Below are 11,972 nucleotides of genomic sequence, written 5' to 3' on the forward strand. Positions count from 1 at the left end.
TGAAGCAAAAATATTGGGGGAGTGTTTGTGGGATTGGCCCTGCAATGAAAGCGGTCACTACCGGGATCAGGTGATCAAACTTCTAGTTGATCTATGCTGAATCAAAATTTCAGATTAGTTTGAGTTCATGAATAATTTTAATCAGGAAGCGCCACCTCTTCTTAGTGCTGATTGGTCTCTTAATTTCAGTGGCAAGAAGGATGAGTTCTTTTCAACCTTGCAGCACTACTGGCTTGGCTTGCGACTACTGTGGCTAGATGTTAGGATTTCGTCCAGATTGACGCTGAAGCTAGCCAATGGGAAAAAACTCTCAAGAAGAGAGAGGGGCCAGCTGACCCGCACAACTGCAGACATATTCAGGCTGGTCCCCTTTTCAGTTTTTGTCATAGTTCCGTTCATGGAATTCTTGTTGCCTGTGTTTCTAAGGCTGTTCCCAAACATGCTACCATCCACATTCAAGGACAAGTTGAAAGAGCAGGTATATGGAGTGTGCCCTCTGTCATGTAACTGATCTGTCTCTTCTGAATTTTGAAAAGCAGCTACTATTTTTACAAATGAAAAAGACCGAGCTGGTGGAAATGCAGGTGCTTAATGTATAGTATCTAGAAGAAAACTTAATCACTTTGATGTATAAATTGAATGATGAGACTGGGTGATATTTGTCTTCATTTATTCAAATAATCCATCCTATTTATATCATGCTGTTTATTTTTGTTAAATTGATGGCATGCTTTTCTGAAGAAAATCTGCAAGGCTTTAATGTCTAATATATTTGCTACATGACCATTGGTAGGAAGCACTAAAAAGGAAACTCAAAGCAAGGATGGAATATGCCAAGTTTCTACAGGACACTGTTAAAGAAATGGCAAGAGAAGTGAAGTATACACGTAGTGGGAAGATCAAGCAGAGGGCCGAGGATATTGATCAATTTATTAAGAAAGTACTAGACCTCTTCATAATATCTGTTTACCTGTTCATGTTTACTGCATTATTATTCTGCATGACTTTAGATCACTCATATTTATGTGAGCATTCCATGGTTAGGTGAGGACTGGTGCATATGTTGATAAGGGTGAAATCTTGGGTCTTGCAAAGTTATTCAGTGATGAACTGACCTTGGAGAATATGAGCAGGTTATTTTTATACTTATGCTCTTTAGAATGTGCCTTTTCTCTTCATATTTCATGACTTTTAGGTTCATCTCATAACTTTACAGGCCAAGTTTACTAAATATGTGCAAGTATATGGGGATCCAGCCATACGGAACAAACAGTTATTTGCGCTTTATGCTCAGAAGAAAACTGAAATGGTGAGTGTTTCTGTATGTCGTATCATATAAGATATGTTTAGTATATATAGCCAGAAAAGGAAAATAGCTCTAGAAGAATGGTACAGATCAAGTTTTTAGTAGCATGTCCATGTGTGGTCACCTGTTTATTATAGAGTAATATATGCAACTTGGTATGACAGATTCTTAAAGTTAACGAAAGCATTTCAAAACACCAGGATAACAATGTGGAAATTAGGATACTAGCTATTAGAAAGAAATAATTATTCAATTGGAGAAAAATATTATAGTATCTCTGATGTTGGATTAAAACCTTGCTTCGAACTGTCGAAGTAGTTAACCAAGGGAAAAGTCCGCTGAGCATGTTGTGAACATCATCTGTTTGCCTTTCATGTTTCTGCCCGCATGTGCACTTTCTCTTCTCATTCCAACATCCAGTGTGGTGATTACTTCTGATCAATCAGATTTTGCAATCATAAACCTGTAGAAATGGACCATTACGGTTCAGCTAAGCTAAGATTCTAATTTGCATGCGTTTCTGGCCAGTATAAAAGATGACGATATGTTGATACAGAGAGAAGGTGTAGCCTCTCTCTCTGAACATGAACTCCGTCAGGCCTGCAGGGAGCGAGGTCACCTTGGATTGTTTCCTGTAGAGGAGATGCGGGAAGAGGTGATCTCATAACTTCTTCAGTTATTATACAACAATTATGTGCAGCTATTTTATAGACAACAATGGTTGCTAGTCGAATGATTGAAGGTTTTCATTGCTTGAGAGTAGCCATTTGAATTTAATACGTATCCAGCCTATGATTTTTTTGGTACATCTATATCACTCAAGGACAATGAACTTTGTACCTTCTTCTGTCTCTACCCAGCTGCAAGATTGGTTGGACCTGTCTCTCTATTGTGAAGTGCCTTCTTCTCTCCTCATACTGTCTAGGTGATTAAAATCTTCTGGTTCATTTACTTATTCCTCTACATAAAACCCCGTGTAACAAATATATTAGCTTTGTAAACCTGGCACAGTTACCCTGTTTCATTGCCTGATTATTATAATTTCTGTAGAGCCTTCACACTTTCTGGCAAGATGAAACCTGATGATGTTGCAGCTACACTATCGTCCCTTCCTGACAACATAGTGAGTAATGTGTGTATTAGCCTGCCATCCGAAGATGCTCTTACGGCTAGGAAGAAGAAGTTGGAGTTCTTGAAAATGCAAGATGAACTTATCAAGGTCATCTAAGACATCTGATATTTCTTTGGGAGTAATATTATCGTCTTCAATCTGACTTTATTACTGACAAAATGCATCTCAGTCTGTCCTTTTACTTGCCCATTTTCCATTCACGCCCACTACTATTAAAAAAATTACTATGTTCCTTGCTATTTTTCCCAGTCTGTTCTCTGGCAACCTCTTGGCTTGAAAAATGAGAAAAAGAAGTTTACACATGTTACAGGAAGAAGAAAATGAGCAAGAGGGTATGGTGAGGTTGGAAGACAAGAACGGGGCGTCCGATAAACTCAGAGTGAAGGAAGCCAGCGATCTAGCAAGAAAAAGAATGTTTGATAAACAGGAAGAGCTTTGCAAAATTAGCCAGGCACTAGCTCTTTTGTCTTCTGCATCGGTAAAATTTCAATAGAGTATTAGTTTGCAGATGTCTGTTACTTCCAACAAAGTACTGGATAGTTACTGAACTTCCTGTTTGATGAATTGTTTCCACTGCAGTCAATTAGCAGGGAACGTCAAGAATTCCTAAGTCTTGTGAGCAAAGAGGTGAAACAAATGCAATCATCTTATCCAACAATAGGAACAAGCGGTTGCAATTCACTAAGTTCTGCTGAATTTCACTTGACGGTCTTCTCTCAACGCATTGCAGATAGAACTGTACAACTCATTGCGCGAAGATTCTACAGCAGAGAATGCTAGTGAGGCATATGTAGCCGCGAAGGGGAGTAAATCCTCTGGAAGCTCAGTATCCTCAGCACTGATGAAAAAGGTATTGCTCGTGTGAACTATTAGCGTATCAGGCTTTTCAAAAGCGCAGTACATCTTTTCGGTTAACAAAATAATCAAATAAGCCAATTTGGATGTCATGAGTTCAGTTCCACCCTTTCAGTATAATATCCAAATCGTGGTAATTTTTCGCAGCTGGTAAAGTTACATACTGTATTTGTTTCTTCGTCATATCTGTCTCTAATTTTTAACCTCCGGTATGTTGTTCTACTTTTCTTGCAGATAAATGCCATGCTCAAAGAACTCACAAAGGAAATCGATGATGTTGACATGGCCATCGGTGATGGCTGGCAGCTCCTAGACAGGTAACTTTTGACATAACTTTTGTGGCAATTCAAGATAGCAGCGAATTCGATCAGACTACGACCTTACATATTTTGTGGTTTCACAACAATCTTCCAAAGGGACCAAGACGGTAAAGTCACATCGGAGGAGGTGGCAGCTGCAGCCACGTACCTGAAGCACAACTTGGACAACACAGGCATAGAAGAACTCATCGGGAGCCTCTCCAAAGATAAAGGTAATTACCTGACGGTAGCTAGCGCTCCACGTCGAGGCTTGGACATATTGTTAAATACTGTTGTATATGTACGTTTGGTGTGTAGATGGGAAGATCCTTGTTGAAGACATTGTCAGGCTTGGCACACAAGCTGAGGAGGCAGAATTTGACGACGAATGATTGGAGTCTATAGGGCCAAGAATCCAAGAGAAAACCTCCATGTAATGATGAGAACGCCTAGCTACTGGCCGCCATGACCCTTTTAACCGCAAGAGATCTGTATGTAAACTATTTTTTACTGAAGTTCGACACGGAAAAAAGCTTTGTGACCATCTGTTTTCCACTCGCCCAGAAATCGGCTGTACTACAGTAATTCCCCTGCCCCTGTCGCTCTGCAAAATGCGTCATGGATGATGACAGCAGCGGCCGCCGCGCCGCTCCTGTGCGTGCAAATTCGACTCGCTCCTGGAAGTCAGATATGATGGACGTTTGCCAGTTGCCACGGTTCTCGTTCCGGAACGAGACAAGAGGGGAGGAGGTCCCGGCCCCCTCCCTGCACACACGGAAGAAACAAAAAGAATCGGATATCTGGGATCTCGAGAAAGACCAGAACAACATATTACAGCGAGGCGAGAAGAAAAGCACAGGTACCCAAAATTCTGCTGTACTGTATTTATCTCCCATTGCCGATAATGTATACAGTATATTTGACTGACTCGTGTTGCTGCAGATCCGAGGACAGTTTATTCATCGGTAGCTGTTCATACGCCGTGCATAAAGGGGCGGCGAGCCGAGCCAAGCAGGCCACTGCTTTCTCTCCCCCACTTGAACAAGTAGGCTCCTCCGTATCCCTGTGGTCCCACTGGGGCTGCCATCACACATTCAGGAGCAAAATGCTTTCCCCTTGATAAAAACATGAGCAAACAGTACGAAAACCTACACACCTCTCTAAGGAAACCTACCCGCCAGTTTCCACACCTGGTGACCGAGGGGCTGGAGAATCCGATCAATGAGTAGAGCTTTTTTGTATATATACAAATGGTGCAGAAACTCAATTTGGCTCCCGGGTGCGTATGATCCCTCTACCATAAAAACATATTTCCAATTGTTAAAAAATTTAGACAAAAAAATTTACATGTACATATATGTGTGTTCGTCAAGTTTCACGAAAAAATGATATTTTTTGTAGCCTAAGCGAAAAAGAGAAAATTTATCTTGTGACAAGTCTTTGTTTCAGCACCGAATTTTGTCTTTTTTACACACGCCACATGGCATGTCGATTTTTCATGAAACGACTTTGTGAGCGCGTAGCACATGAAGATGTACGTGCGAAATTTTTGTTTCAATTTTTTTGACATTTTAAAATGTGTCTAACATGTATTTCAAAATAAAGGAAGCATATGCTCCCATGTGCCAAAACATCACTCCCCAAATGGTGTTCAATATATATATTGGATTAAGGTTTTTGTCGGCGCCTTTTTTTAATCTCCACGCCAGTTGAGTTTGCATTGTCTATAATAAGTGATCTTCGGTGTTCTGTTTGCTGACGTCAACGGTGATTTTGAAAAATTGCGAGCCTTACATCTTGCTCCGTCTTATCAATTTTAGGTATTCTCTCATGGTTGTCGTGAGGAGGATTGTTCTCGCAATATTATCCGGTTGCTACATCCTCAACCAGGGACGAAGCTGAAAATTATTTTCACAACTCTATTTTATCCATATTTTACTGGGGTCATCTTGCTAAATTTGACACTAATTAGTACTACTTAGTGAAGAGATTGCTAATTTCCATTGGTGTTGGCTATATGCCAGCTCCGTCCCTGTCCTCGGCAACGGCGATTTGTATATTTGGCTCCCTACGACATCTACCGTGTTGTTCGGTTGCTTTTTCTTACAATGCTAGTGTGTGTTGGCACTCTTGAGTTTTGCCGAAGTTGATTAGTACTTGAATGGTTGTGCATGCGCACATATCCTTGGCATTGCGGCTTAAATTTAAATTATTGCAGAACATTTGTGTTATTTGTCTATTATTTTTCTTCCGTTGTCTTCGGTACAAAATCATGATTTTTTTTGAAGAACTTAAAGATTTACTCGCTTCTTTTAAATTTTATTTTATAATCGGTAGAGGTAGTTTATACTACTATATCTCTAGATAAAACACACGAGGAACCAGCACTGGTTTGGTAGGCCCACCTTCCAGGCTCTTCCAGTACTGACTTTACATTACATGGGCGTGTCCAATGGGATCTGGGACCACGGTGCAGTGAGAAAGTGTGCGTCCTTCGTTTTGGCTGTTCTCGGCCGGGCGGCGCCGGCGTCTGGCCACGTGGCGCGCTCTTACTGGTCCCGACGGCGCGTCCTTTCCACGTGAAAACGTCTGGGTCGGCTCGGCTCCGTCCTACTTGCCGACTGCTCTGTCCCGTCCATGAGACAAACAGTGTGCGCGCGCTTTTTCTGTTGTGACAATGACACGCGGGGCCCAGCTTTGGTGGGGAACCCTTGTCAGCCACGCAGCACGACCCCTACCCTCCCTGCGTGGGCGTGTGGCCAAGTAGGAGAGAAGGCCAAGAAGGCTTCAAAAGCTTTTCATTTCAAGAGCGGAGACTGAAGAGAGCGTACTGCTTCAGGCTTCTCTTCCTCCAGACTCACTTCTTCTGCAGAGACCTCGGGAGCTGGATCACTCGAGCTCGATTTCAGGTGAGCACGCTAGCTGTGGTTTCTTCGAATCCAAGCTCCCTTCCTAGTCTTTCTTCTTCTCCGTTTATTTGCTCTCTCTGACGGTCCACAAGATAGGAGAGCCATAGCTCGTGTGTCAGTGTGTGAGGAGCTAGCTGAACCTTCGATCATCTCTTTGCTCCTTTTATGTGTGTGTGTTGATAATCATTTGATCAGGTCTAATTTTAGATCCTTTTACCAATTCTTGGTTTCTTCCTTCTGGGGACTGAATTCTTATGATCTTCCCTCGGAATTCAGAAAAAGCCTTCTTGATTTCTTCTTTTGTGGTTCCTATTATTATGTGGTGTTGCGTTGGTCAGCAGCTCTTAGAATTAGCTCCAGATTTTTTGAAACCAAACATGGACATGCTTATGTGCATCCTGTTTCTAATTCTGTGTCATATATATTTACCAGCGGCGGTACACTTTATTTTCTGTCTAATAAAGATTCAGGCTCTCATTTATCTGTTGGAGCAAAATAAATGAAGGAAAGAAAATATAAAGTACTAATTGATTTTTTCCTTCAAAGGACCGAAGAAGATGTCAAGTACAGTACTAATTAACAATGAATCACTTGCCTTACGTTATGCCTTTCCTTCCTTTTATGTATCTGTTACAACTTTCTGAACCTGCCTTGAACAAAGTACTACTATTTGCGCTGCCATATGAGACATAAGAGATTTGTCATTGTGTTTTGTGCTTTCTTCTGTCTGATTTGCCTTCTGGAGTCAAAGCAGGGGACACGGTTGATGGCGCCCCTGGAGTCAGGTTCTTCACAGCTCTTCTTCAACAGCAGTGTGATCGACACAACATTTGATATCTATGAGTGCAATAGCATGGCGGGCACTGAAGCTGTGCCAGATCATAGCCGGTTTTCTTGGCCTCCGTGCACTAATAATGTCCCTGATCCACCTCCATTGCCTGGAACTTCTTATGGCAAGCAGAGAACTTCTAGGAATGTGAAGGCTTGTTGTATTCATGTCCCTGAAGAGGTCCAGGACTACTGGAACAAGATGTTCTCAGAAGGGTATCAAGCCGATGTCTCTATCTCGACAGATGATGGAACCAAGATTTTATCACATTCATGCATCCTTGTAAGTATAGGTTTTCGGTTATTTCCCTGTAATAACTAATAACCATTCCTAAAACATAGGCAGGTTCATCTTATGTAAGACTTTCATCTCGTCTTGTACAGGGCATCAGATCTCCTATTCTAAGAAACATGCTGGAAGAAGCTACAGTACAAAATGGTTTCAGACATATCCTGATTCCTGGTGTACCATCAGAAGCGGTCCATGTCTTCATCAGATACCTATATTCTTCACGGTATGGCCGCATGCTATAAAAAGATACCTATATTCTTCACGGTATGGCCGCATGCTATAATTTTAAGAAACTTGTATTTCATTATTCATTGTTGTTTGATAGGAAGGAGTGTCTTGATTGTTTCTTTCACATTTAATGAAAATGCCTTGCAATCAATTATAGTCTAGACCTGCAACGCCAAGCCAAACATTTTGTAACTGCTTATGTTTGAAGTAAGGAGAGAACAAAATGCTTATACATTTGCATAGTTCTATAATGCTACACTGTGTATCATGCATTTATGTTCCATATTCAGAGGTGACTGTACACAAAATCAGTTGTTTGGTCAGTCATTTCTCAATTCTCTGTGATCAGAACTAAAAACGATGTAGACTGTATTCATACTCGATTCTTCATGTTTCTTCACAGTTTCCATCTTTGTCTACAAGAGATGTATTGAGAGAACATTGATTTATGTTGTTTCTTTGGTGAAGTTTCAAGCAGGATGAGATGAAGAAATATGCTCTTCACTTGCTTGTACTCTCTCACGCTTTCTCGGTACCATCCCTGAAGATTGTCTGCACCGACCAACTTGAGAGATTTTTTCTTGCTCCTGATAACGTGGTAGACATGCTACAACTGGCTAGACTATGTGATGCACCAAGGCTCTCGCTCGTCTGTACCCGTATGATCGTTGGAGATTTCAAGACTATCTCTCTGTCGGAAGGGTGGAAGGTGATGAGACAGATCAACCCAAGCCTAGAACAAGAGCTTCTTGAGTCTCTTGTTGAAGTGGATACAGTGAGTTCTCTGCAAACAGAGCATCCTAATATGGCTTGTAATGTATTATCCTGCACACAATACACGCACTGGGAATGCATATACATATAAATATTTACACATTTGCCATGGTTCATAAACAACTTTCTGAGAACTGAATTGACGCAGAGAAGGCAAGAAAGAACTAAAAGGATGGAGGAGAAGAAGGTTTATCTCCAACTACATGAAGCTATGGAAGCCCTTGTTCATATATGCGGAGACGGATGTAGGACAATTGGTCCTTGGGATCAAAAACTCAAGGGCAGTCAAGCTGCTTGCAAGTTTCCTGCCTGCAAGGGTGTTGAGCTGCTCGTGCGCCATTTCGCAGCATGCAAAATGCGGGTGCCTGGTGGCTGCGCCAACTGCAAGCGCATATGGCAACTTCTTGAGCTGCATTCTTGCATGTGTCCCACAACAGACAGCTGCAGGGTTCCTCTATGCAGGTGAGTTCTTATCTTTGCTGGTCAAGTCCATTTCATTTAGACACATAAGTTAGCCTTGTCATAGTTAATACATCAGTTCGCTGTCATAGCATCTCGTAATTTTTTTTTCTTCTATTTCCAAAGGGGCACCTTCCTGGGTTCATCCCCACAAATTACAGCTAGGGCCTAGGGGGCTTACAACCCAGATAGCAGATATTGAGGAACTTTTGACAAATATATCTATTAAAATTCAGAATACCAGGAAGAAGATACTGCTAGCATCCACACGCGCAGATTTATAACTGCCTTCCATCCTTTTCTCCTTCGCCACCATATACCCTGGAAAAAATAAATAGCACACCAGGAAATTTACTGCAGTACTCATACCATGCCACTTTCTTCAGCATCTGTTATATTCACTTCACTGTTTTACTATTTTACACTTTGCAGGCATTTTAGAATGAAGATGCAACAGCTGGGGAAGAAAGAAAAGATAAAATGGGACCTTTTGGCGTGTAAGGTGCTAGAGAGCAAAGGAACAATCAGTTCCATCCCAACAAGGAGAAAGCTAACATCCAAGGCAGTTGGAAGTTGCCGTGTAGTTTGACAGCGAAGATGTTCCTTCGGACATCTGAGCATCTGAATCATTTTAGCAAACTAAGATAGCTACACTAAGTACTACTGTGAATTATTTTAGTGCTTAGTAGCAGCTTCCAGTGGAGGATCAAAGCTGAATTCACACAATGGTGTCTCCAAGGTCATGATGGCAAGTTTTTGGCAAGAGGAGTAGTTGCCGAAATCCTAGCAGGTCGAAAGGCATGATGTGTTAACTTGGCGCTTCCGGGTACCTGCATATAAATCGAAGTTTGATCCATTAGATTGTACTAGTACAAATGCCCGTGCCTTGCCATGGGTCCTCAAATTTTATTTCTCAATGCATATATATAATTCACAACTAACTATGAAAATTCAAAACAAATCAGAGATATCATAATGTACTACAACATGATACCATCGAATGCAATAACAAGAAGGCATTATTGTGCATCTGCTTGGCTCCAAGTTCTAGGTCTTTTTTATTACTCTTCCACGGTAAGTCCCACACCTTTGTTGTGGTCCATCGTAACTATCAAATCAACAACCTCTCCTTTTAGATGTATTATTATGTCGCAAAATGTGCATGCTGCAAACACATGTATAACTGAAGGAAATACTTCTTTTCTAATTATTAGTTCAAACAACACGTTGATATTCATAAATATCCGGAGACAACCCTAGATCGTAGTCTTCTGTCTAAAACATACAAAAGGGAATGCAAAATCTTTAATAATGGCTGAGGTAAAAAAAACTCTGTCGATATGTCGATATGCCAATGGTGCGGATGCTTATTTTTTTAGGTTAGCGATACCTTGATCGCTCCAAAAGAGGATGACCATGGAAACCAAGAAAAAGGGTGCAGACAGAGGATAATATTGTTTCCAACACCTAAAGTTTCCTCCAAAAGTTGGGGCAATGGAAGGCCTCCAGATCATGCTATGAAGCCCTGAACACCAATAGCTTGCATGTTTAGTTTACCACTGATCCACGGTGCCGCTGACTGTAACCCTGTTAGCACCAGATTTTGGCCAAATCAGGAGATGGGCCGTAAGTGAGATGGGCTTAAAGGGTATACGCGTGGAGGATCTCTGAAGCGGCCTGACACGAAGAAGTTGGGCTAAATTGCCCGTATATCTGTATTATAGTAGATCGCATCTTAATTTAGAAGTTAGAGTTTAACCCGTGCACGGTTAGGTGCACGCCTGAATTAGAAATTCCCCCGGACTATAAATATGTATCTAGGGTTTATGAAATAAACAACAATCAACGTTCACCACAAACCAATCTCGGCGCATCGCCAACTCCCCCGTCTCGAGGGTTTCTTCCGGGTAAGCACCATGTCTGCCTAGATCGCATCTTGCGATCTAGGCAGCACACGTTTATTCGTCTTCCATGCGTTGCTCGTGCTTGAAGCCTTTTTGATGGCGAGCAACGTAGTTATCGTAGATGTTCTAGGGTTAGCATTGTTCTTCGTATCATATGCTATCGTCGTGCAACCCTTGAGCATCTAGCCGCCCTTACGCCTATCTTGGGTGTAAGGGCGGCACCCGCTTGATCATCGTTTAGTAGATCCGATCCGTTATGATTGCTCCTTGTTCTTCAAGGATTAGTTTAATATCCGCATTGTTAGGCCTTACAAACGGGTCGAAGGATCCAGTGGCGCGTAGGGTGTAGTTTGCTAGCCCTAGACAGGATGTTCCGAGGATCAACTTCGTGTTGGTTTTTAGGCCTTGTCTAGGGTCGGTTTACGATCACCGTGCGTGGCCGCGAGGCTCGATCACGAGTAGGATGTTCCGATTATGCGGTGAGAACCCCAAATCGTAGTAGATCGCTTTAGCTTTATCTTGATCAAGCAGGACCACCATCTGATCGTACACCTCGTACGTATCATGGGTGGATCGGCTCTTTGAGCCGATTCACAGGACAACCTCGAGAGCCGATCGAGGCTCGTATTTAACGTTTACGTGTATGCCATGCGGAAAACTAAGCGAGGCATCATCCAACACCTTCCCGACCAGGTATAGGTCAGGTGGCACGCCCTTGCATCAGCATCGGATGTGCGTGCGTAAGGCTTTGCGGGCCGTCGCTCGGAGGGACCGGGGCCAGCCGCGGTCTCGGGAGATTCCCGGCTCTACGGTGTTGCCCGTCGCTGCCCGCCGGTGGGTTTCTGACCGCAACACATTCTGGCACGCCCGGTGGGACATTCTTCGACATCCACCGCATCGCCATCTACATCCGAGATGGCGGAAGGCACTCCGGTCAAGTACGAGGATCTGACTGAGGAGCTCAAGAAGAAGCATGACGAGATCAA

General features: G+C 42.5%; 2 protein-coding genes across 2 annotated transcripts; both read left to right on the plus strand.

The window, feature by feature from the left end:
* The first annotated feature begins 6 nt into the window (after positions 1-6).
* Positions 7-3,990, plus strand: LOC124667782 (mitochondrial proton/calcium exchanger protein-like). Its single transcript, XM_047205028.1, has 14 exons — positions 7-70; positions 190-478; positions 794-940; positions 1,045-1,133; positions 1,217-1,309; positions 1,835-1,961; positions 2,167-2,231; positions 2,357-2,525; positions 2,749-2,916; positions 3,018-3,065; positions 3,169-3,288; positions 3,528-3,610; positions 3,710-3,825; positions 3,911-3,990. The coding sequence occupies exons 1-14, from the start codon at positions 45-47 to the stop codon at positions 3,982-3,984; spliced, it is 1,614 nt and encodes a 537-aa protein (XP_047060984.1). The 5' UTR covers positions 7-44; the 3' UTR covers positions 3,985-3,990.
* Positions 3,991-4,210: 220 nt separating this feature from the next.
* On the plus strand, positions 4,211-9,713 carry LOC124662699 (BTB/POZ and TAZ domain-containing protein 3-like). The gene is made up of 7 exons (XM_047200506.1): positions 4,211-4,451; positions 6,311-6,501; positions 7,463-7,612; positions 7,714-7,844; positions 8,318-8,624; positions 8,772-9,085; positions 9,515-9,713. The coding sequence occupies exons 1-7, from the start codon at positions 4,211-4,213 to the stop codon at positions 9,669-9,671; spliced, it is 1,491 nt and encodes a 496-aa protein (XP_047056462.1). The 3' UTR covers positions 9,672-9,713.
* Positions 9,714-11,972: the final 2,259 nt, after the last annotated feature.

This window comes from Lolium rigidum, chromosome 6 (assembly GCF_022539505.1).
Source record: "Lolium rigidum isolate FL_2022 chromosome 6, APGP_CSIRO_Lrig_0.1, whole genome shotgun sequence".
Lineage (NCBI taxonomy): Eukaryota > Viridiplantae > Streptophyta > Magnoliopsida > Poales > Poaceae > Lolium > Lolium rigidum.

Coding starts and splice junctions, on each gene's coding strand:
- LOC124667782 (XM_047205028.1), top strand. CDS start 45: ATGAAAGCGGTCACTACCGGGATCAG. Junction 1,962..2,166: donor TAGAGGAGATGCGGGAAGAG/GTGATCTCATAA, acceptor GTCTCTACCCAG/CTGCAAGATTGGTTGGACCT. Junction 2,526..2,748: donor TGCAAGATGAACTTATCAAG/GTCATCTAAGAC, acceptor CACATGTTACAG/GAAGAAGAAAATGAGCAAGA.
- LOC124662699 (XM_047200506.1), top strand. CDS start 4,211: ATGGATGATGACAGCAGCGGCCGCCGCGCCGCTCCTGTGCGTGCAAAT. Junction 7,613..7,713: donor TATCACATTCATGCATCCTT/GTAAGTATAGGT, acceptor CGTCTTGTACAG/GGCATCAGATCTCCTATTCT. Junction 8,625..8,771: donor CTCTTGTTGAAGTGGATACA/GTGAGTTCTCTG, acceptor GAATTGACGCAG/AGAAGGCAAGAAAGAACTAA.